Genomic DNA, 25,165 nt, shown 5'->3' on the forward strand with positions numbered 1-25,165 from the left:
GTGAATGGATGATATCATGATGCTATTCAGCCAATCAGATTTGGCTCCTTGATGATGTCACTGAAGGCAGCTGCCCTGCAGATTCTTTGGGTGCATGGTATTTGGATCCTGGCCAGTGAACCATAGGCCGATCCCCTGCAGTGACAGAATCCAGTGAGGGAGAGAGACCAATGTATGGAGCCTTGAGGAGGGGGAGGCTCCTCCCGCTAAAGCTGATTAAGCATGAAGTTGTTTGCATAGCCCAGCCTTTGAAGCAATTGGGGGAAGAAACCTACTCCTGGGTAACCTCCTCCACAGAGGGAGAATTTCCGGGCTATTCTGGTACAAATGAAGGAGGCTGCATTGTGATAGTGTAGCCCCAGTGAGCCCTAGTTGCAATGGAGGACTGTTCCATCAGTTATGAAATTCCCAAATTCCATCTAGTTAGAAGGCTGATGCTTCCACCGTTTGCAAAAGTTATGAATCTTTTCCGCCAAAAGGCATGTGCCTTTTCCTAGTCGTATCCACCATTTTGAAGAAGGGATGGAGGCAGGATAAGATGGGATTTGTTCCATGTTTGCAAGGAAGATCTGTAAAGTTGCTAGAGGCAAATAGATTAGCGACTCTGAAAACCTTTCTTGGGCTCATTTCCTATTTTAGGATCCCTGGATAAGTGGGAGCGACTGACCGTGGCAGATGCATTAGAGCCCGTCCAGTTTGAAGATGGAGAGAAAATTGTTGTTCAGGGACAGCCAGGGGATGACTTTTTCATCATCACAGAGGTAAGTCTGACTTTCTCACACCAAATGTTTTCCAACCGTGTAGCCATCGTCAAACAACTGTATTGTACTGGCCTATTAAATTTGACCACACGTGGGAGTCTAAGCTCAAAGCTGCAAGTTTACCCTTGAGTAAATGGACATTAGAATATGCAGATCTGGTCTGGGGCTGACACTAGAGGTGCAGTGCAGCAACATCTCCTCCAGGAAACCCAGGTCTTCTGTGGCCTACACTCCTCTAATTGCTCATCTCCCGGGGATACGGTCCAGTAGCTACAGCAGGGGTGCAGAACTTCAGGCCTGTGAGCTAAGTGCAGCCCTCTTCAGGTCCCAATCTGGCCCTCCAGGGTTCCCCAGAAGGCCATGCCCCCTTCCCTTGGCCCCACCCCTTTTCTCCCTACCACCAATCGTTTGGTCATTTCCCAGCTTTTGTGCAGTTTCTCCCCCCATTCTAGAAGTTTGAAGTGCCTCTCCTAAGGCTTAGATACTGGAAGTAAGAGCTTTAAACTTAAAGATTATTTTATTTTGGCCACACCACTTTGCCTTTGGCCTCACCCACCACTGGAATGTGGCCCCCAAGAGCTTTTCCAGTATGGATACAGGCTGAAGGAGCTTCTGCACCCCCGAGCTACAGGGTCCTCCCTGCTGCAAGCCCTTTTCCTTGGCCTCCGCTCAGTGGTGTCGGTTGGGTATATCAGGACATACGTTTGCATAGGCTGCAGTGTGTTGGCTCTGGAATTGCATCTACACAGCTGGTGAGCCTTCAACTGACAGCAAAGCATTAGTCCTTTCTAGTCAAATGTTTATATGGTTTCTTTAATGATATTTATGAATCGCTTGCATTCAAAGAATCTTCTAAGTGATAGACAAAAATACAGTTGAAGATCATAATTAAATACTGTATGTTATTGCTGTATACAGAAGATAATATTACCTTTTTGGAATGCTGATTGGAAAAAGGATGTTTTCAGTAGGTGCCAAAAACCCAGAAGGGTTGGCACCTGCCTTATTTGTTGTGGTATGGCGTTCTAGAGAGTGGGCACTACAATAATAAGGTCTTATTCTGAACCATCATGGAACAGATCTCTGAAATCCTGGGCAGCATCGGGAGGGTATCTCCTGAAGAACATGGGTTGTTCCTCTGCCCTTCTTGCTTTGCCAGTCTCCCCTTTGCAAATGTCTTGTTTGTCTTCATAGGGAGTGTTCTGTATTTTTCTGTATTTGCTCTACAAAAATGAATAGTTACCTATTATCTATTGTCAGGTAAGGGCCTCTGAACAATACAAACATAAATGAGTTCTAGCCCCCTTGAACTGCTGTGGCTTCCCCCAGAGAATCCAGGGCTTCATAGTTTGCTGAGGATGCTGAGAATTAGGGATGTATGAGAATTTTGTTTATGTTCACAAAGCAAGTAGATATGTCCCGTTTGCAACCCGGAATGGGAACACGAATAGGAGAGCATGTTCCCCCCACAAAGGTTGCAAACTTGGGTTTGTGCTCGGAAAAACATGCATTTTCAAAAATACGCATTTCCACACTTTGCAGGGGGAAGTGGGCATTTTTGGTGGGTTTTTAATGCACAGTTTCCCTGTTCGAATTGCACATCTTCCCTATTTGAACAAAATGAAAAAAAAGTGGAAACAAATGCAGGAAACAAGGCGATTCGAGCTTCGAATGGGTGTATGGAAAATCTGGGTGATCGTGAAAATAACTTGTTTGCCCTACTGAGTAGTCTCTGAGAGATACGCAACCCCCTTTCCCCCCAGAACTAAAATTCCCAGCGTTCCCCACAGAGAGCGAATGGTAAACCCATTTAAGTCTTGTAGGGTAGATATGCTCACTGACTCTGCAACCCTGCAGTTTTGGTTCTCATCACAGTTTGGGGCTGCAATTTAAAACCTCGTTTCATGGGGATTTACAGCCATAACATAGCTTGAGAATTTAGCACTCTGTGCCGAAACAGCGGGTGGGGAGGACGTCTTGCCTCCCACTTATCTCTCTACCTACCACCCCTGCTGTTTCCAAGCAGTTTGCTAGGTTGAAATGCAGAGGTGTCTGGAGATGGTGGGGGGGCTGAGAAAGAATTTAGAAATAAGGGAGCACGTGTACGCAAATATTTCTCACTTGTCTCAGTTAAAAAGTGTTGCATTCTGCTTTACTGGACTGTATCATGCTCAGTCGTTCTGCAGTTTGGGGCGAAGGGGACTGGCCGTGGATGCAGCGGGGAGTGGTGTGGCAGCACTGGTATCAACTGACAACCAAGGTGTAAGAAAGAAGGCTTCAGCTGAGGCCACCAGCAATGTTCTTTTCAGTACGACTAAATTACCATAATGCTGTCTCTGTGGGGCTGCCCTTGAAAAGTGCCCAGAAGTTACAGCTGGTCCAGAATGCATCAACCCCTCCTCTTAACCGGAGCAAGCAACAAGATATATCAAGGAGATTATCACTCTGGTTTTGAAAGAATTTGATGGTATCTCAGTAGGGTTCTGGAGCCAATTCAAGGTGTTGGGTTGGATTTTTAAAGCCTTAGATCAGGGATAGGCCACAAAGTGCCCTCCAGATGTTTTAGACTAATATTCCCATCAGCCCCATACGCCAGCATTATGGTAATTTAGCACTGTAAGGAACATGGTAAGGAACATGATAAGGAACATAGAAAGCTGCCTTATGTTGAGTCAGACCATGGGTCCATCTAGCCCAGTATTGTCATCATTGCTTGGAGCACCTCTCTCCAAGGTTTCAGGCAGGAGTTTTTTCAGCCCTACCTGGAAATGTCGGGGATTGAACCTGAGACCTTCTGCATGTAAGGTAGATACTGTACCACTGAGTTATGGCCCCTCCCCAAAGGTTTTAATGGCGTTTCTTTATTTCATTTGTGCCTCGCTTTTCTACCAAGAAAAATGGCACTCAACGCAGCTTACATTCATAAATAAAATGCATTTACAATAAAAAATAAAACAAATGAATTCAAACACCATTTGAAAAACAACAATAATGGAATAAAAGCAGCATCCAACTGAACAGACCTGCTTACACTCCAAAGGCCTGCTGGAATAAAACCATGTTTTCCTGCCGGTGGAAGGACAGCAGACACAGAGAGCGCCAACTTAGCTTCCTTTGGTAGGGAGTTCCACTGCGTGGGAGTGGCCCCAGAGAAGGCCCTGTTTCACAAGTTGTATTCCAAAGCATCTGGAGGGTACCAGGTTTCCTATCTGTGCCCTACATGCTACAGAGACCCTATCTTGGGTTCTCCCTTCATCAGAGCAGGAAGGTTATTGAACTGAGTCTCCACGAAAGCATGCCTTGCTCCTCCTTTGTTGGTTTACAGATGGGTGAAAACAAGTTTTGTTTCAGAGGGCATTTGGGATCAACGGAGGTGTCTCCATTGGATTTTTTCCATTTTAATTGGTTTTAGTAGTTGTAATTAATGATGTTGTTACAGTTGTTTGTTTATACTTCATGTAATCTACTTTGTGGAACTGTTTGGATTGAAAAGCTATACAAAAATATCTTAGGGCTATCCTATCGATTTTGCCCTCAGTGATCATAACCCCCTGAACTTGGAGGCTTACGATCAGCCTATACAGGGCAGGAGAAGCGGAGGAGGCGGTCTTTGCCTTCCTGTACTCCTCCTGCCCTGCATTTTTTGCTAGATGGGCATGATTTGTTTCAGAGGGGGAAGGAAGGAGGCTGGAAAGGCCCTGGAATAACTTGTATCCTGCCCTCTCTGGTCTCCTCCTCTTTCTGCCCCCCAAATGCCCCCTTTCCCCCTCCCTGAGGTCGAGTTCCTCACCTCGGAGGCCAGCCAGCACGGTTCTTTCCACTCCGGTTGTGGGGGAGCGAGGGAGGGGGGTTGGATCTCTGATTCCCCCCTCCAAGGTCAGAGCATGCAAACGTTTTGGTAAGGGGATGATCATAACAGAACTTGCTCCTGTCCACCATGTATTTATTTTATTTGTGTTTAAATTTATTTTTTGTTGTATTGTACTTTTAAACTGTTCAATAACTGAAGTTCTCTGGGTGCTGTACAATGCATTTATATCCCACCTTTTCTCGAAGATGGCATACATGATCCTCCTCTCCATTTTATCCTCACAACAACCCTGTGAGGCAGGTTAGGCTGAGAGTCAGTGACTGGCACTAATTCACTCGGTGAGCTTCACGACTGAACGGAGACTAGAACATGGGTCTCCCGTGTCGCAGTCCAGCACTCTAAGCACTGTACCGCACTGGCCTTTCTGATGGCTAAAGGACAACAGAAAGAGTGTATGCGTTGCAGGGTGGGGTGGGGAGCGGGGAGGTACATCCTCCTTGGTCAAAAAAGGGTTGAGTGGCATCTTAAAGACAATTGTATTCATGGAGTAGAGCCCACTTGCTCAGATTCATTAAAGGGCCATTCCCAGTTAGTGGACGTATATCTAGATGGGTACAGAAACAAAAAAGGTAAACAGTGGTGTTAAAAGGCCATGAAATGGAAGCCTGTGAGGTATCTATGCAAAGCTCCAATGTACACGAGATAAGCACAGGCACCATTCTGAGCAGCTCTAATTGATGATAAAAGGACCTTGCTAGCTTTGCAATGGAATTAATCCCTTTGGGATTAAACCCTCTACATATTTGGGGCAGGGACTCTTTGCCACATCTGTCTTCTTACTTGGAGACTCTTCACATGTGAAGTGTCCAAAAGGGAGGCTTGTCCCCGTATGATCTGTTTTTTTTACTTTTTTTTCTTTACCATTTTCTCTGACACGTCAAAAATGGACACCACTAGCGTTAGGATTTATGGAAATGTCCCTGATGATATTTCCCTTGGGATGGTTCAGGAGATGGGGTTGGGGCATGAAGAGGTCTGACTCAAGGGTAGGCAACATGGTGCCCACGGGCACCAATGCACCCCTGGGTACCTTTCTTGGCCCCACCAAGGTGCCTTGCCCCTCCTACTTTTTTTCTTTTGATGAACACATTTTCTTATGGGCAGCTGGGATTGCTATGAAATAAGTTTCTGTTGGTGCTGAAAACTGTGGTTTAAAAGGAGGTGTTCAGCTTCCTGGGGCTCAGACTGTGCCCCTGCCTGAACTCAGTCTTTGAGGCAGGTTACTTGTCCTTTGCCATGCCTCCCATGGTAGCCATTTTGTGATGGTGCCCAGGACAGCTTCTCAAATTGCCAAATGTGCCCATGGCCCCCAAATGTTGCCTACCCGTGGTCTGACTGATGCTGATATTTGGGATTAGGAAGGCATTTTCCTCCAGCTGTCCTGGATTTGGGGATTTCCCCCCTGTTACTTGTGTTAGTTGCCTCTTTTGTTGCACAAGCACCCTTCTGCCATCCTGAGCTCTCTTCTTGTGTCACAGTGTTCATATGCTTTAGGTCCCTGGTTCAGTGCCCAGCATCTCCAGTTATGCCAGGCATCTCCAGTTCAATGCCCTGGTTCAATACCCAACATCTCCAGTTAAAAAGGGCAGAAAAGGGCAACTAAAATGATCAAGGGGCTGGAGCAACTCCCCTTTGAGGGAAGATTACAACAGCTGGGATAGTTTAGCTTAGAAAAACGGCGAGTAAGGGGAGACGTGATAGAGGCATACAAAATTGTGCATGGTGTGGAGAATGTGGATAGGGAGACATTTTTTCTCTTTCTTTTATAATACTAGAACCCAGTGGGGCCACCCCATGAAGCTGATTGGTGCGAGATTCAGGACAGATAAAAGGAAGGGCTTCTTCACACAGCACAGAGTTAAGCTATGGAACTCACTACCATAGCATGTAGTGGTGGCCATCAATTTGGATGGCTTTCAAAGGGGGTTGGACAAATTCCTGGAGGAGAAGGCTATCAATGGCTATTAGTCTTGATGGCTATGTGCTACCTCCAGTACCAGAGGCAGTATGCCTGTGTACGCCGGTCTCTGGGGAACATGGGTGGGAGGGTGCTGTTGCACTCATGTCCTGCTTGTGGGTTTCCCGTGGGCAGCTGGTTGGCCACTGTGTGAAGAGAATGCTGGACTAGATGGATCTTGGTCTGATCCATCATGGCTCTTCTTATGTTCTTATGTTTTCATATGTTCTTCAAATCAAAGGTAGCTAGTGATGGTCTACCAGAGACCCTGAAAAGAGCAGACAATACTGAGCTGGTTAGATAAATTGTCTGCCCTGGTATAAGGCAGCTTCCTGTGTTCCTCGTGTTTGCAGAGTTGCATAGTTTGATCTGTGGAAAGTGAAACCGCTGGGTGTATTATCTGGGGGGGGGGGAACCACCTGAAAGCCTAACAAATAAATAAATTTCTCTGCCTTTAGACATTTTTGAGATCTTGATTCCCACCCTGCTTTTCACACAGCAACATCAGACTTTCCCAGCCTGGGCAGATGTGGAATGCATCTGCTGGATTTTCAAGGTCATGGAATTATCCCGTTTGAGATTCCTGGCACAGAGGTGCAGGACCTTAAGCGCCGTGCAACGCGTGTTGCCATAAGGAATTATATTTTGGCAAGGGAACCTTGTAACAGATGCACAGTTCTCCAAAAACAAATTTGCGGCCATATCATATAAATGATCACCGCTGTGTACATAACGCTCAGGAGGTTTTGCCTTTCTGATTTCATTGAAACCAAACTATATTGTCTTTTGGTTTTGGTTTTTGAAAAAGGTACGTGTTTCAAAGAGCCAGGCTGTGTATTTAGCCAGGTTTCCAGTTCAGTTATAATGCGATCCCATGTATAATGTTAGCAAACAGTGGATGGCATCCTGAAATGGAGCGGGTTCACATGGCTGCTGTTTCCCGACCATAAGGCAAACTTTATCATCTCTTTGGGGCAAGAGTCACATGAAGGGCTGGCGTGAATGGATGCAACATGCTTACCTCCTTTAGCCTTGAGGATCTAGCATGCCGGATTTGTCACAGGTGACTCTCTTCCTCAATCTATAGGTGGAGGAAGAGGGAGTAGCCATAGGTCAGTGGTAGGGCACCTGCTCTTACTTGATGAAGGTCCCAGGTTCAATCCCAGGCAGATACAATTAAAGGATCTCAAGTAGAATGGTTGGGACAGACCTCTATCTGAAACTGTGGAGAGCTACTGCCAGTTGCTCAAGAGTAGGGATGAGCAAACCTGTCAATTTTGCTTCCCGAGCATGATTCAAGGTGCTGGTTTTGACCTATAAAGCCTTACATGGCTTGGGACAGCAGTTCCTGATGGAGTGCCTCTCCGACATGACATTCAGCATTTAAGGCCCTCCTCTGAGCACCTCCTCCGAGGGAGGCTTGGAAGGCAGCAACAAGGGAGAGGGCCTTCTCGGTGGTGGCCCCCCAATTGTAGAATGATCTCCCCAGTGAGGCATGCCTGGAACCAACTTTGTTATCTTTTTTGGTGCCAGGTTAAGACCTCCCTTTCTCAGGCATTTGGCAGCATGTGATGAATTTTACTCAGGTCTCGGATTTGTTTATGGTGGGTTGATTGCTTTAATGCGCTTCCGCCTCACATTAAAAACGTGGTTGTTTTTAATGGCAGGCATTTGGGGTGGGTTAGAAAAATGATGTTTTTAATGTGGAAAGTTATTGTTTTAAATTGTTTTATTATATATTCTGTACATCACCCAGAGTGGCTGGGTGACCAGCCAGATGGGAGATTAATAAATTTAATAAATAATAATAAAAAAATAAAATTGTTTTTAGATATATGCTGTCTCTGTGTGAACTGCCTGTGTGTTTTATGTAAATGGATATTTAATCTTTGTATACTGTATTTTTAATGGCTTTTAATCTTTGTTAACCACTCAGAGAGCTTCGGCTGTGGGACAGTACAGAAATGAAATGTGATGGTATACAAATGTAATTATTATTATTAGTATTATTGTTATTATTAATAATAATTCTCCTGCCTTTGAAAAGTTAAAATCTCAAGTTCTTTCACTCCCGAATATGAAGAACTTTGGTAAATGAAATGAAGAACTGAAACTAAATTCTTGCCCATCTGCACCAGCCAAATTCAAAAGGTACAGCTATTCCCAGCACAGAGAAGGGCATGTTGTACCTGCCTGCCATGCAGCTGTTAAAGATGAAGAGTCCATCAGAAAAAAAGGGTGGGGGAATTAAGCACTATCATGGTTGAATGTGCAGGGATTCAAACCCGGCCTTGTAAGAGAAAAGCACTCAAACGTCTTAGGTCTGGATGGACGGATCTGTCTGTTTCAGTTTCTCCCATGTGCAAAATTTCAGAACCTCAACTTCTTTTTGTCCCGTGTGTGGAGGGTGTTGCACAAGTTGGTAAATTCTGATCAAAACCAAACTGAAACAAAATTCACACCCATTGTTACCCAAGAGATAGGCAAGATAAACTGGTGGTGTGGCTCAATACGAATTAGCTTCAGATCTTCATCTCTCCACCCGGGGGAGCCCATAGTGCTGAGAAACCTGATTCTTTATCCCGGACACTCAGATCACCGGGGTTAAGGAGAAGGTTTTGAGCCCTGGCTGGCTACCCTGACTATAAAATGATTAAAACAAACAAACAAACAAACACAAATAAGGGGAAATAAAGAATGCTGCGGTGACCAGTGTTGTCCCAGTGGGCCCTGGTATGACCATGATGGTTGATGGGTTGATGCCAGGCCCGATTTCCATCATTATTTGTATACTACGTTCAGCATCTAAGACCTTCCTCCAGGTGCCTCCTCCAAGGGAGGCTGGGATGGTGGCAAGAAGGGAGAGGGCTTTCTTGGTGGTGACTTATGGAATTATCTCCCTGATGAGGTGAGGCCCCCCAACATTGTTATCTTTTCGGTGCCAGGTTAAAGCTGCCCTCTTCTCTCAAGCATTTGGCAGCATATAATGAGTTTTTAATCAGGACCTGGATTTGGTTGATTATTTAAAAATGGTCTTTTAGTGACATATCGGCTGTGCCTGTGTTATCTGTTTATATGTTTTAGTGTAAATGGTGTTGGATTTCATGTAATATATTTTTAATGGTTTTCAGTTTTGTGAACTGCCCAGAGAGCATCAGCTAAGGGGTGGTATAGAAATATAATAAATGAGTAAATGAATGAATCATTTGGCCCCTCCAGGCTATGGGGTCCTGGATCTCAGCCCTGAAGTCCAACCCTAGAGGCACTACTGTTTGAAGTTAAGGAGGTGAGCCTTGTGGGAAGCTGTCTGCAGACACATCCTCAGAAGGGGAGTTATTGTCAAGGACCTCACCCTGAATCTTCCCCAAGGCTGACTTCAACAGCACGGTATCTTAGGAGGGAGTCGGTGTGATTCAGCTGCCCGAGAACGCTCCAGCGCACAGCTGTGGCAGGCCATCCTGGATTTTTCAGCTCCCACGTTTCCACCCCCTACCCCCCGTATCAGATCCTTTGGCTCTAGTTACCATCAGCAAGCACCATATATGGTCTCTGGAGTTATGTCATGGAACTCCTGTCAGTATGCTGAGAGAGGATGCCTCCCTCTCCTCCCCACCTCTCCCCTCCCCCTGCCCAATATCAGTTGCGTATCAAGAGCCTTACCATGCTGCTTTAGCAGTTGGGCTGAATGCCATATTGTTGATGGGAAACCATTCAGACAACGTTAAACTTGCAAATCAGGAAGAGAGAGATGGATGCAATTAAAAAGAAAGCAAGAGAATGAGGCCAAATTATTTCACATAATTTATAATGACCCAGTTTTCCATGGACTGCCCAAGCACTCCAGTCTCATGAGTAATCTTAGTGTGGGCCCAAAAATATTAGATGCTGAAGGTATACTAGATGCACTGAAATGTACCAGAGGGCTTCCATACTAAGATTGGGCTGGCCATTTCAAATTGCAATGCCTGGGGTGGAGAACTTCAGGCCCTCCCAGGGTCCTGATCCAGCTCTCTAGGACTCCCCAGATGAACACACCTGCTTTCCCCCAACCTCCAATCGTTTGGTGGTCTCCCCGGATTTTGTGCAATTTTTCCCGATTCTAAAAGCTTGAAATGCCCCTCAGAAGGCTTAGTTAGTGGCAGGAAGAGCTTTAAGTTAAAATATGCTGCCATTTTTTGTATTTTGACCCCCTCCCCTTTTGCCATTGGCCCCGCCCATGACTGGAATGTGGCCCCCAAGATGTTCTCCAAAATGGAATTCAGCCCTTAGACTGGAAGAGGTTTGATACCCCTGTAATATGTGGCGGTGCCTAAACTCTGGAACTCCCTTCCAAGGGCAACTTGCCTGGCTCCTCTATTAAAACAATTCCATGAGGGCAGGTTAAGGCTCTGCTATTTCAAAGGGCTGTTAGGGTTCTAGATAATTACTTGCTCCCGTGTCTAGGGTTGTTGGAGAAATCTGCAACAGAATCAAATGAGTTCAGGTTTTTATGAATCCGACCTACAGATTCCACAGTGGATCGGCTTTTCCGCAGTTGGGTGGATTCTGTGGACTTGTGGACCGTTTTTCTAACTTTCTGGAATTTTGCACACATTTAGTAATAGAAAGATATGCAAAATTAAAAAAAACCTGGCCACAAATGAGCATTTCTCCCATAGGCTAAAGCGTGAAAATGTGCATTTGGGGGGATTTGCACATTTTTGTAAGTACAAATCCACACAAATGCAGATGGAACAGATTTTACAGAATCTGTACTGTGTCCATTATTGCGCATATACACTCACATTGCGTTTTTACAGTACTGTTGCTTTCATTGTGTGTTTTAATAGTATATCCTTTTTACATTGTTGCTTAGCCATTTTGGGGATTCTGCAAGATGAAAAGGCAAGGTATGAATATTTTAAATAAATAGATAATAACTAAACGAGTCAAGGGTGCAAGAGCCCTCTCTTCCCTGTTTCTAGCAATGTGTGAGATCAGGCCCATCTTTGATCATTTCTTTGCGGAGAGAGGGGGATGGATTTATATGTAGGGTGGCCACTTACAAATCACCAAAAGATCGGGAATGAATCATAAAAGAGGGCACAGATTTGCCTCAAATTTGCATATGCTTATTTATATGTATAGATGCAAATTTAGAAATAATTACTATAATTATTGGAGGAGGTATCCGACAACAGTGTCCCAACGTGACCCCAGGTACTATCACACATTCAAAGGCCTATTTTTAATCTCATCCCCTTGTCTGACTGGGCGCCATTTTAACCAATCTCCAATCCCCTCTTTTGTCCGAATTTTGCTATCCCATCCCTCTTAGAGTGGCCACTTACGCATTGCAAAAAAAGAGAACAAAAGACACAGATTTGCATCAAACTTGCATATGCTAATTTATATGTATAGATGTAAATTTAGAAATAATGACTATAATTTAAATAGAAACACAATACATCTTGCCATGGTGGGGAAGGAAGACTGTGACCAAGTGAATGTTGTGCTCGTTCACTCTGCTGTCCAGGTAACCCCTGTTAATGGGCAATTTCAAGGCCCCACTTTTGGCTCTTCGGGTTCTTTATCTTTACACTGGCCTGGGCAGCCCTTCAAATAGAGGACTGTCCTCTGACAGCCCTGCAAACAGAGGACTGTACTCTGCAAAGTAGGACCCATGGCCGCCTTGTTTATAGATCATGATTCAATTCAAATTCCTGCTTAAGGTGATAATACAATCTGGTCTGCTTCTGAAGGTTCATGAGGCAAACACTCTTTGGAAGGAAGGAAAGAAGGAAGGAAGGAAGGAAGGAAGGAAGGAAGGAAGGAAGATACTAGTCCATGCTCTGACCTACTTGACATTTTAACCTGAGAGGCACCCCTTTCACACACACACACACACACACACACACACACACACACAGTACGCCAGTCCAAGCCTGAGAACTTCCAAAGAAACCTCTTATGTGAGGATTAATGGAGTCTGGCCCACCTTAGGCTCACTTTGCTATCATCCTTGATAATCTCTTGAAGAAACACGGCGTGATTAATGATTAATTAGGGAGATGAATGTTGTCTAGGAGGAGTTGCAAAGAGCTGCTCTGGGAACTGTTTAAAACCAGCACCACTATTGGCTCACAAACTCCCCCCCGCCCATCCCTCCAGTACACAGCGATCCCTAAAGTGATCCTTGCATTAAGCAAAACAAACTAAAAACAACCCTAAAGCAGCAGACGCCCCAAGAGCCCCTGTTTCCCAGGGACAGCCCCTATGTTCTGGTAAATGATGCCCTATGCTGTCCCTGTTTTTGCCTTTTGGGGGATGCATTGTTAATACGCTTTTTTTAAAAAAAAATTGAAGTGATGTGGTATAGTTATTATTCTTTCAGGGTTGAGATCTCTCCCCAGAATCTCTCTAGATCAGGGGTGGGCAACTTCAGGGGAGGGGGGGCTGTGGTTCCAGGGGCCACTATAATTTAAACAGAAACACACTACATCTCTCCATAGCGGGGACAGTGACCAGGTGACTCATGTGCCTGTTCAGTCTACTCACCAGGTGGCCATGGTGGATGGGCAATGTCAAGCCCCCTGCTGTGCACACTTCTTATGGGTCTTTATTTTTTAACTTGGGTTGGGCAGCTCTTCAAAAACAGGGGACTGCCTTCTGACAACTCTTTAAATGGAAGCTTGCACTGCTGAAATTCGGCAGCATGGCAGCGGCAAAAAGATGCAGCAGAAAATCAGCGACTGGAATATGGGGATGCTTTTCAGACATAGGGGAGGGATAGAGAGAGAGAGGGAGAGAGAGAGAGAGAGAGAGAGAGAGAGAACAAAGAAAGATAGGGGAAGCTTTGAGATGTTGGAAAGGAAGAAGGGGTTGATTTGGCAAACACATGTACACATAAAAAGATTCCTCTATACATCATACCTGGTTTTGTGGTCTGTAAAACCGGGGTGTGGAACCTCTTTCAAGCCAAGGGCCAAATGCCGATTTTGGTGAAGCTCTTGGGGGCTGCTTTCAAGTGGTGGGTGGGACCAAATGCAAAGGGGCGGAGTTAAAGGCTAAAGGAGTGGGGCTGGAAATACCAAACATACTGGCGTATTTTAGCTTAAAACCCTTCCTGCCAGTAATGAAGCCTTAGGTGAGGCATTTCAACCTTTTAGAATGGAGGAAAACTGTACAGAAGCCAGGAAGGGGGCATGGCCAGGGGAAAGGGGTGGGGCCATCTGGGACCCCCAAAGAGCCAGATTTGGCCCCTGGGCTTGAGGTTCCTGAACTCTGCTGCAGAACATGGATTATCCTTCCAGATTTGGGCTCAGTTCTAGTAGTCACCAATCCTTGGATTACCTTCACCAAGCTTGCAACATTAAAAAAAAGAGCCAGTGGCATAAAAGAATTTCGTCTTGAAACTTCTAAATACCCAAAGCCTCCTTTTTGCATGCTCAACATGTAGCGCAACAAATTAGTATGGCTGGTTTGTAAGTTCACATCTGGAACGACAGCTTCCTCCAAACAGTTCATCTTCATCCAGATGTAATACAAAACATCTGATTCATAAATCCCTTAAAATTGAGGGTTTACGCTGGAAATGCCAATACGCTCTTAACAATGGTGGAACTTAGCAGTTCCCACCACGGGTTCCTTTGACAGCTAAAGGGGAAAAGGTGATGTATCCGGATGTGTAAATCTAGTGTGAATTCGCTTCCGACAAACGTCACATCGTGCAGATCATTTGATCTTCACAAATATTGCGTTTTCTTGCCGCTTTCCCTTTTGTGGACATTGTGGCCAAGACATGCTGTTTATTATTCTGTCTATACTAAACTGGATTATCCTGTGTCACTCGGGGACAAATCAGTCGTGTCGATGGCATACACGTGCTTTTTTCATGCATCTGCCTCATTCACATATAAAACAGGGAGCGGGGTGGAGTCTAGGATTCAAGCAAGGATTCACAAGGGTTTGAGCAGGGGCACCCACAGAAGTGAGCATCCCTGTTCAGATCCTTAAGCGTCCTCCAGGTGCGATGCGGCAGGTTGCTACAAGTGAAAGGGCCTTTTCGATTGTGGCACCCCGGTTTTAGAATGACCTCAGGGAGGTTCTTTTAATGTCTATTTGGCACCAGGTAAATGTTTCTTTATTCCTCCATGCCTTTTAAATCCAGCTGTAGCTTTCCCAAACAGTTTTATCTCTTATGTTTTTTCCTTCTGCTCTTTGTTTTCCATCTTGTTCTTTATTCCATGCTCTTTGTTTTAATGTTGCATCACATTTTATTGCAACAGCTTCCAGAGGGGTAGTCATGTTTTATTCCAGAGGGGTAGCCATAGCAAAAACAACAGAGCCTTGTGGCACTTTGAAGACTTAACAAATTTATTATGGTGTAAAGTGGCCGTGTCTATGGATGCTTATATGTATATAATAATAAAAGAGGATGTGAGTCTGTCTGTCCATCCGTCACCACCATAACTCCATGACTGTGAAACCTAGACTCCTGAAACTTGGCATGTATGCTAAGGACACCCTAGGGGTGTGTACCTAGGGGTTATTTTGCCTTTTTAATGCAATAATTAATTTTAATTACTTTTAATGTGTCCATGTGGCTGAATCCTGCGGTACCACCTTTAGACACTACAGGGAGACTTTCCTAACTAGGCTGTGGCTTTGCAGTCCATTCAGCTTGTAGCCAGGGGAGATTCATAGGGCGAGGCAAACTATTATATGTCTGCCCCCTGCTCACTGCTGTGGGGTGCCCCTCCTCAGGTGAATCAAGTGAACATACCCCACCAATGTTTTCAGTCACTAGGGACAGACATCCCTAACCAGTGCACAATGTGTCCAACCCTGACGGCTGCATATGGTTTCCTGCAGCTTTTGGTGTGTTACCATATGAGCTATTCTCACATGTGTGAAGCCAAGTCCGTTCGCTACTGTCATAATAAATCCGTTAGTCTTTAAGCTGATTGGTGGGAGATTCAGGACAGATAAAAGGAAGGACTTCTTCACACAGTGCATAGTTAAATGATGGAATTTGCTACCACAAGATGTAGTGATGGGCACCAATTTGGATGGCTTTAAAAGGGGGTTAGACAAATTCATGGAGGAGAAGGCTATCAATGGCTACTAGTCTTGATGGGTCTGTGCTACCTCCAGTATCAAAGGCAGTCTGCCTATGTACACCAATTGCTGGGGAACATGGGCAGGAAGGTGCTGTTGCACTCCTATCCTGCCGGTGGGTTTCCTGTGTGCAACTGGTTGGCCACTGTGTGAACGGAATGCTGGACTAGATGGACCCTTGGTCTGATCCAGCAGGGCTCTTCTTATTTTCTTATGTTTTTAAGGTTTCACAAGACTCTTTGTTGACATTTCATTGTGTTACTCTTCTGCTCGCCTTGTTTTTAACATGTTTTTTTGTTAACCCAGTCCAAAAGTTACTAGTGTGCCCCCCCCCATTGCTCGCCTGCTGAGGGCTGGTAGAAGAAGGGTAGAAAGCCCCATTCCTTCTCTATCAGACCACTTGATTTCTGTGCAGGACACATCTTCCTCCCTGCCCAGCAGGCTGCAGAGGGAGGAGCAGATCACTCTGCCAGAGGTCTGAACTGATGACTTGCAGGGGGCTTTTGAAACTCCTCACCCGTGATTTAAAGCAGTGCATTCCTTCTTCTTGGAGAGAACCTTCTTTGTCCTGGTTTCAAGGGCATGAAGTCTCCTTTCCACCCCAACAATTGTGCAGCGTCCATTGGGTCCGACGGGCTGCATGCAGGAGAACTTCCCAATGGATTGTGTCCAAACAGTCCATTCCGCTCCCATCAGAACGGTCTCGTTCTTTTTGTTCCGGCTCGAGCGCTACTGCCCTTGCCTTCTGTGGCTACTAGCCCAGCCACCAATTACACCATCCTTTCAGAGGCTTCCGTGATGATGTCTGTCTGTGGTTTCTCCCTCCTTTGGTCTCTGCATGTTGCTATCTGCCGAATGTTTTTGCAGAGTAGCAGGTGGCTGTGGGAGTAACATTATTGGCTTAAAATGATTTTCTCCAGAAAGGCATTTGGGGGTGGGTTGAGTGGAGCCGTTCTGCACTGCCTCCACCTTTTGAAATCCCCCCCTTTCCTTTATTTTGTCTTTCTTTCTTTGCATTCAGTCTTGCTGACTTGGTAGGGGGCGGCATTCTGCAGTGTCTGAGCTCTGAACATGGTAACTGCTAAGGTCAGTTCCAAATATGAAGAGCTGATGAATAAGCCATTATCGGGCTGCTTTTTATGTTGACTCAGTGGACATTTCCTGGCTTCAGAGAAAGCAAAGAGAATGGCAAGCTTTGTCGAGCCCAGGAATCTTTAAAATGCAACGTTCTCCCCACCCCTCCCCTTCTGCAACTTTTATGGCTTTGTCCACTGGCATGTCTGAAGGAGGAAAACAGAGTTTTTTGCCATGCGGCTTGGCACAGAAAGCTCTGCATCAGGGAGCATGTTAATGCTGTTGTTTTCCCACAGAAGCTGATCATGATTTCTGTTGGCCAAAACACCTTTCAGGTGATCAGAGCTGGTGCCAATGGTCGGCATGTTTGGGCACTTGCTGAGGGCCTACACCTAAGCAGTGTGAGCAGAGAGCCAGTGTGGTGTTGTAGTGGCAAGAGTGTTGGACTAGGAGCTGGGAGATCCGGGTTCTAGTCCCCACTCAGCCATGGAAGCTCACTGGGTAACTTTGGGCCAGTCACACACTCTCAGCCCAACCCACCTCACAGGGTTGTTGTTGTGAGGATAAAATGGAGAGGAGGAGGAGAATGTAAGCTGCCTTAGGTTCCTTGCAAGAGGGAAAAAGGCAGGGTATAAATGCAATCAAGCAAGCAAGCAAGCAAGCAAGCAAGCAAGCAAGCAGAGGCCCACTGACAAGAGCCCTCCGGAGTTGCTCCTCCTCTTCACCAACCTGTTTGTTCACCTGTTTTGCAACCTGCTTGTTCAACTACCTCTCACTCTGGCCCAGACTACGGGGTGGTGAGAAAGAGGGGCAGTAGCTGCCACTGCCTGCTTGCTCCCTAGTTCTTTGCCTGTCAAGCAGGCAAGTAAGAATGTTGGAGAAATCCACAATGGATTCAAATGAGTTCAGATTTCTATGAATCTGACCTGTGGGTTGTGCAGCAGACTGTTTCTTTCTGAGTCACGCAGATTCCCTGGACTTATGGGCCACTTTTTTTAACTGGGGGGGATTTGCGCAAATGTGCATTTGCACTTGTGTACATTAGTGCATGTGTGAACTAGTGCTTATGTGAATTACCGCTAATGTGAATTAGTGCAAGTACAACAAAATTCTTGTACGTCCATAAAAAAATTCTGATTCCATCTGTGGGAAGACGATGGAACGAAAGACGCCTGACAATCCATGAAATGCAGGCGGAACAGATTGAACAAAATCTGTACATCCCTACAAGCAAAGTGGTAGCAATGATAAGAAAGAGGAGGCGCAATAATAGCTGGTGACAATGCTGGAGAGAAAGAAGATTCACTGAGGGAGGAGACCTTTGACGGTGCCTTGCCCAAGGGCCCTACAAAACCTGGAGCTGGTACTGTAAGTGATGTTTCTGGGGTTGACACCTGAAGGCCACTATTATAGCTGACCTGATGTGTCGAGGTATGTTAGCTTCATCCTGCTTCCGATGGCTCAACATTGTTTGAGTGACAGATCACCCTTTTAATACAGGCTGATCTACCTCTTGCTTGGAGGATTTTTTTGTCCTTCAGCACTTGTCCTGTTGCTTGCCTTGGCATGGCAGTTTTATGAACAGGACTGCATGAGCAAATTGAGGTAAGAAGTAGATTGAAGTTGAATTGTAAATCGGTGGAGGTGAGAGTTAAAGGTGTACTTGTCTCTTTTATTGAAGCTGTGCAGGAGAATTATAGCAGGAAACAAAAAAGATTAACAGGGTTTTTTTTTCTCCTTCTAATTATGAGCTTTGTTTATAAAGTAAGAAGTTCCTTGTCTCAGACTGTTTATAGTCACCACTCCCTTTCCTCATTCCTGTTCTCACTGTTGAAACTCAGATTGTATGCTCCTCAAGGCAGGGTTCTTTCTTTATTGCTTATGTTACTTGGCTAAATATTACACACTTTGATTGAATAATAATAATAATAACAACAACAACAATAATAATACGACCACCACCACCACCACCACCAATAATAATAAGTTATTATGGTGTGGAGAAAGTGACATTTTTCTCCCTCTCTCATAATACTAGAAACCAATGGTGTCCTCCCATGAAGCTGATTGGTGGAGATTCAGGACAGAGGAAAGGAAGGGCAATAATAGCTGTGCTCCACACAGCACATCGTTACACTGTAGTATTCACTTCCTCAAGATGTAGTGGTGGCCACCAATTTGGATGGCTTTCAAAGGGGATTGGGCATATTCATGGAGGAGAAGGCTATCAATGGCTGCTAGTCCTGATGGCTCTGTGCTACCTCCAGTATCCGAGACAGTATGCGTATGTACACCAGTTGCTGGGGAACATGGGCAGGAGGGTGCTGTTGCATTCACGTCCAGCTTGTGGGTTTCCCATGGGCATCTGATTGGCCACTGTGTGAACAGAATGCTGGACTAGATGCACCTTGGTCTGATCCAGCATAGCCCTCCTGAGAAGGAGACTAAAACTGTGGAATGTCTCGTTACATTTTGGGACCCAGCAACCCTAGACATTTTTGTCCCTCTCTTAAAATACTATAACCCAAGGACATCTCATAAGCCGATTGGTGGGAGATCCAGGACAGATAAAAGGAAGGACTTCTTCACAGAGCGCACAGTTAAACTATGGAATTTGCTACCACAAGATGTAGTGATGGCCCCCAATTTGGATGGCTTTAAAAGGGGATTGGATAAATTCCTGGAGGAGAAGGCTATCCGTGGTTACTAGTCCTGATGGCTATGTGCTACCTCCAATATCAGAGGCAGCAAGCCTAGGTACACCAGTTGCTGGGGAACATGGGCAGGAGGGTGCTGCTACACTTGTGTTATGCTTGTGGTTTCCCATGTGCATCTGTTTGGCTGCTGTGCACAGAATGCTGGACTAGATGGACCCTTGGTCTGATCCAGCCGGGCTGTTCTTATGTTCTTATGTTAGTGACCTTCTCATCCAAGGGTCCCCAATAAGCGTCCAAGGAACCCCAGCGTTCCCTGGGACTCGGTTTGCAGGGAAAGATTTTTCAGGGGTGGTGGTACTGCAGCATATGGGAAGGGGAGAGTTAACCCTTTCTTCTCCAGATGCAATCCCCCTTGGAAATTGCCCCCGCATGGCCTTTCAGCTGAGCAAACCCGCACCCCACCCCCTTCCATTGGCACCAATGGATGCTCAGGGCTCTGTGGAACAGATGGCTTGTTGCATTGGCCTTGAATGGTCCCTGCTTGTGGGTGTCCCGTGGGCAGCTGGTTGGCCACTGTGTGAAGAGAATGCTTGACTAGATGGACCTTTGGTCTGATCCAGCAGGACTCTCTATGTTCTTATGTACATCTGTCCTGCTTCTGTTGCCCAACCTGGATTTAAACAGAGATACAACGCATGCCATCCTAGTGCAGAAGGCTGTGACCAGGTGGCTAGTGTGGATGTGCCGCCTGCTGTCCAGGGGCTGACCATGGCTGGGCAGCCTCAAGGCCCCTGCTGCTCCACCTTCGTAGGGTTCTTTATCATTAAACCACCCCTGGATGAGGCAGCCCTGCATGTACAGGATGTATCGGAATCAAAGACTGTCCTTTGACAGCCCTTTAAAGGTGGGATGGTCCTCTGTAAGGTAGGGGACATGGCCATGGTACTTCCAGGAATGGGGGTGGCAAAGCAAGGAGGCCCGGGAGGACTTCAGGGTAGATGCCAGCCAGGGTTGGAGAGAAAGTGGGTGATCAAGCCACCCACCTTGGCGGGAACCTCTAATACATGGTAGTCACAGAATTCCACTTTTCTTGGCACAGACTCTTGATTGCAATTAAAAACAATACAGCCACCTAACAGTAACAATGCAGGGTATACGAACTCCATTACAATGACGGGGTGATGCTAAAAAAAGCACTTTCTGCCTTGGTCTAATTTGGAAAGAGTAGGGAAGGATCAAGGAGAAGGAATTTCCGGATGATTAATGGCCAGTTGGGTGGAGCCATGTCTGGGCTTTCACCCTGCCCTTTCATGGGTCCCTCGGAAATGCCCCATGGCTCAGTTGTTTTTACTGCTGTCCAGTCTTGATGGATTGTCATTTTGAAAAGCATCTCTCTCTCTCTCTCTCTCTCTCTCTCTCTCTCTCTCTCTTTGTGCCAATTCTTGTGGCTATTTCTGTGCATGTCCCAAACAGAGAGAGGGAGAAAGAAAGAGCTTCCTTTGTTCCTCTTCCTCTTGAGGGAGTATGTCTTATTTCTAAGTGCAGATGGATGGGTTGTCGGACCTTAGCAGTACTCATAATAAAGTGGCCACGTATGAATTGCCCCCCCGCAAAAAGAGGACATGCATCGCACAAAAAGAAGACACCGATTTGCATAAAATTTGCATATGTGAATACATATGCATATAGATGCAAATTTAGAAGTACTTATTTTAAATAGAAACACAGTACATCTCAGCATAGCATGGAAAACTATGACCAAGTGACCTGTGTGCCTTTCTGTTCAGTCCTTCAAGGCCCAGCTCTTCCTTCTGATGGTTCTTTATCTTTATATCAAACTTGGACCAGACAGCCCTTCAAATAGAGAATGCTTTCAAAATAGAGGATGGTCCTCTGGAAACCCTTTAAATAGAGGACTGTAAAAGAGGACACATGGACACCCTACCTCATAAGAAAGGATGAGGATGCTGGAAAAAAAATAACAATGGTCTCAGACCAGGCTCTTGTGCGGTTGAGGGTGGGGCGGGATCAAGACAACAAGAACAGGCCTCCTTCTAGTTACTGAGTCCAGCAAGCAAGCTGGACCCAGAAAGTTTGATAGCAGCCAGGGAGCATCAGCTGACTTGCTCTGGCCAATTGGCACAAGGAGATTTCCTTGGCTGGTGTGGCAGTTCCCCACATTGGTCAAGACATAGATGTTGGCTGACAGGCTGAACCTTTTACGTCAGCCTTTCCCACTCTGATGCTCCCCAGAGGTGCTCCCAAGACTACACCTCCCAGAAACCACATGGAATTATGGGAGTTTATTTGCTTTATTGATTGATTGATTGACAATATGTGCATACCACTCCATATCTAGGACAGATTTCGGAGCGGTGGAACACAAGAGATAAAACAGTAAAAGAATAAAAAGATTAAAATACCAGATTAAAATTAAGCTATTTTAAAAAAACAGAATACCAATAAAAAGCGTGACTCGTCAATTAAGGAATGCCTCCTGGAACAGTGCTGTTTTCAAGAGGCACTGGAAACAGCACAGTGATGGTGCCTGCCTGACCTCCAGGGGCAGGGAATTCCAAAGAAAGGGGGCCACCACACTGAAGGTTCTTCTCTGGAGTTGCAGTCCAACACATCTGTGGCGGGCACCAGGCTGGGAAAGGCGGCTTTACTTGACACCCTTTATACTACTAGCTCAAGACCCGTTGTAGACTCAAGTCATGGGCCATGGTCATTTTACAATCACAGTTAAGGTTTTGGGGACTGTCACCAGGGAACTGCGCCCATTTAATGCAACAGGAGTGAGTCTCCTTTAGGGAGCAACAAATTGTTGAAACAGGGGCCATAACCACAGTGCTTTTGAAAAACAGCTACTTGGGGAAAGCACAACAAACTCTTGTTGCTGTGATGTGGAATATGACATGGGCTAGAATTTTAGGGTTCAGTTTCATTAGATCATGGGTGTCAAACCTCTTTCCGACCAAGCGCCAAATTTCATTTCGGAGAGGCTCTCAGGAGATACATTAGCTTTGGACATGGTGAGCAAGTCCAAAGCAAAAGGGGGAGGGTCAAAATTCCAGAAATGCCACCTTCTTTTAGCTTAAAGCTCTTACAGCCAGTAACTACATTTTAGGAGAGGCCTTTCAACCTTTTAGAATGGAGGAAAATGCACAGAACCCAGGAAAGCACCAAACGATTGATGGCCAGGGGAATGGGGTGGGGCCAAGAAGAGGGGGTTGGGGCCTCCTGCTGAACCCCAGGGGGCCGGATTGGGACCTCAGGTAGGCTGGATGTGGCCTGAGGTACAACACCCCTGCATCAGCTCCTGAACTTTTATTTGTTGATTCCTTTTGACTCTGTCTTTCTGTGAGTTCAAGGTGGTTTTTGCGGGATTCACACGGTTCTCATGGACACCAATAAACTTCAGAGGGCCTTGGCACTTCCCCTGCCCTGGCTCATCCGTCACAAAGCAGCATGTGGCAGCCCGGCACAAAATAATTTACAGTTTTGTTAAGAAGTCACTAGCTCTTCCTGTTGCTTGGAAGGTGGTGTCTCTGCAGATTGAGAAATGCCTCTTTCATCACATTATTGTCCAATTAATCTTTGCGGACCAAGAAAAGAGCGAGTCAGTTGGTGGACATGGCTCCAAGAGAGTGTTTGCTTTTGAAATGCAAATCTGAACCCTGTCTAGGCAACCCCAATTCAAAGGGGTAATCATTCTAACAGGCAAGAAGCCGCAACAGGCATGCAAGCAAAGGCCAGTGAAACTGAACTGAAATTGCTTGAAATTACGCTGGTGTAGAGTTTAAATTAAAACCAGCTGCTCTGTCCTAGGATTGTTGTGGTTTTTTTAAAAAAACATCACCTTGAGTTTGGGTTGAATCTCGGCGCGTCTGCTGGAGTTAGGCTGGCAGTATTTCTGAACGTGTATTTTCAGCTGTTATCGCCTCAATAAGCATTCTAATTCGAGCTAATAATGACCACGAGGCATGGTGTCAGTCAGTCAGTTTCTGGGAAATTGTCGAGCACATGATCAAAGAGGATGAAAAATACTCCTAAGTCATCTGTGCTGTAAAATGTATTTTGCTCTTCTAGGGTTCTCTCCTGCTGCTGCAGAAGCTGACAAGAATTTCCATTGACTTCAACGTGACTTGGATGGTGCTTTGGCTTGGCTCATGCTTAGTGGTAGTTGGGCTGTTTGGAGGGTGAGGTGTTGTACACTATTCCACAGTGCACTAGTAAAATCTTCAATAGTTTTCTTGGTAAGCCAAACTTCAACAGCAGTGCTGTAATGGAGAAAGAAATGTAGCCGTTATAACCTCGTTATAATAGGCAGGTTTGTCCAGTACGGACGGGTGGAGCATATCAGTGCTAACCCTAGGCAGGGTTGTCATCAAAGGGAGGTATGCTTGGGCACCTGCTAAGGGCCCACACCCCAGCAGGGGCCCACTGACAAGAGCCCCCTGGACTTGGTCCTCTTCTTCATCATTGCAATCTGCTTCTTCGCTCTGGCCCAGACAACGGGGTGGTGAGAAAAAGGAGCAGCAGATGCTCACTGAGGGAAGGGATCCACTGCGGGTGCCTTGCCCAAGGGCCCTCCAAGACTTGGAGATGGCCCTGGTCTTAGGGCAACTTAGGAACATGGGAAGCTGCCTTATACTAAGTCAGATCCTTAGTCCATCTAGCCCAGTATTGTCGACACTGATGGGCAGCAATGGCTCTCCAGGGTTTCAGGCAGGATTTCTTCCCGCCCTACCTGGAGATGCCGGGAATCGAACCTGAGACCTTCTGCTTGCAAAGCATGTGCTCTGCCACTGAGCCACGGCACTTCCTGACATCACTGCATAGAGTGATGGTAGCTTAGTATTTCATTAAAAAGCGAGTTCCACAATGACCCCCCCCCCCAGTTGTCTGAATGGGAAAAAAGTCATGTGGATATGCGGTAATAACAAAACATGCTTCTTATGTTTGTATAACAGAAAGGAGGCAAGCATACGATGATACTGTTTGGAATTGGATAACATTTATTGACGACTGGAAAAATATACTACATTCATCAATTGACATGACTCATGCTTTTGATTTATTATGAACATAGGATTTCGCAATTTAAACTGATATTTATAACTATTCCTTTTTTAAAATATTTCTTAAAATTATTTCTTTGATAGATTAGGGTTTTTTTTGCCTATGTATTTAATGAAATGAAATAAATTCTGAACTAAAAAGCAACAGAGTTCCTTTCAGAAGGGATTTGAGCTACTGTAGTTGTTTCACTGTACCAGTAGCCCGCCCGCCCGCCCGCCCGCCCGCCCGCCTTCCTTCCTTCCTTCCTTCCTTCCTTCCTTCCTTCCTTCCTTCCTTCCCTCCCCAGGCCCAATCTTGCTAATCCACATGGCTAATAAAAGAAGAATAAAGTATTCATATTGGGGAAATAACGTGCAAACTAAACATGCTTAATGTACATATGGCATTTGTTGCACAGAATTTTTCTGGAAGCGGAATTGTGGTTACCTTGGTGAGACAGCTGACAGAGCGTGGTGCTGGGCTTTGAATAATGGGCATAGATGTCAGAAACCTAGTTTCAAATTCACCTCACCTCCCCGTCCACCTGCAAACAGTGAACCTATGTGGTTTGCCTTGGATAGGTTGCTTTTTCTCTTTCCCTCGCCTGTCTCAGTGGGCGAAAAATGTTGCTCTGAGCTCATGGGAAGAATGGTGCAATATGTATAATACATATGACTTTGGA

At 45.7% G+C, this 25,165-nt stretch overlaps 1 protein-coding gene across 3 annotated transcripts in view; it reads left to right on the forward strand.

The window, feature by feature from the left end:
* Positions 1-25,165, forward strand: part of PRKAR1B (protein kinase cAMP-dependent type I regulatory subunit beta) — a 158,430-nt gene that overhangs the window by 111,626 nt on the left and 21,639 nt on the right. For 2 of the 3 annotated variants that reach the window (XM_084818406.1, XM_084818409.1), the window contains exon 9: positions 640-761. In XM_084818406.1, the coding sequence (XP_084674532.1) occupies positions 640-761 (122 nt within the window). Of the gene's footprint in view, positions 1-639; positions 762-23,511; positions 24,475-25,165 lie in introns of those variants that run through there. The other variant, XM_084818410.1, reaches the window with a different exon arrangement.

The sequence above is a fragment of the Heloderma suspectum genome, chromosome 12, assembly GCF_057233095.1.
Source record: "Heloderma suspectum isolate Gila_16-S chromosome 12, 16-S_ref, whole genome shotgun sequence".
Lineage (NCBI taxonomy): Eukaryota > Metazoa > Chordata > Lepidosauria > Squamata > Helodermatidae > Heloderma > Heloderma suspectum.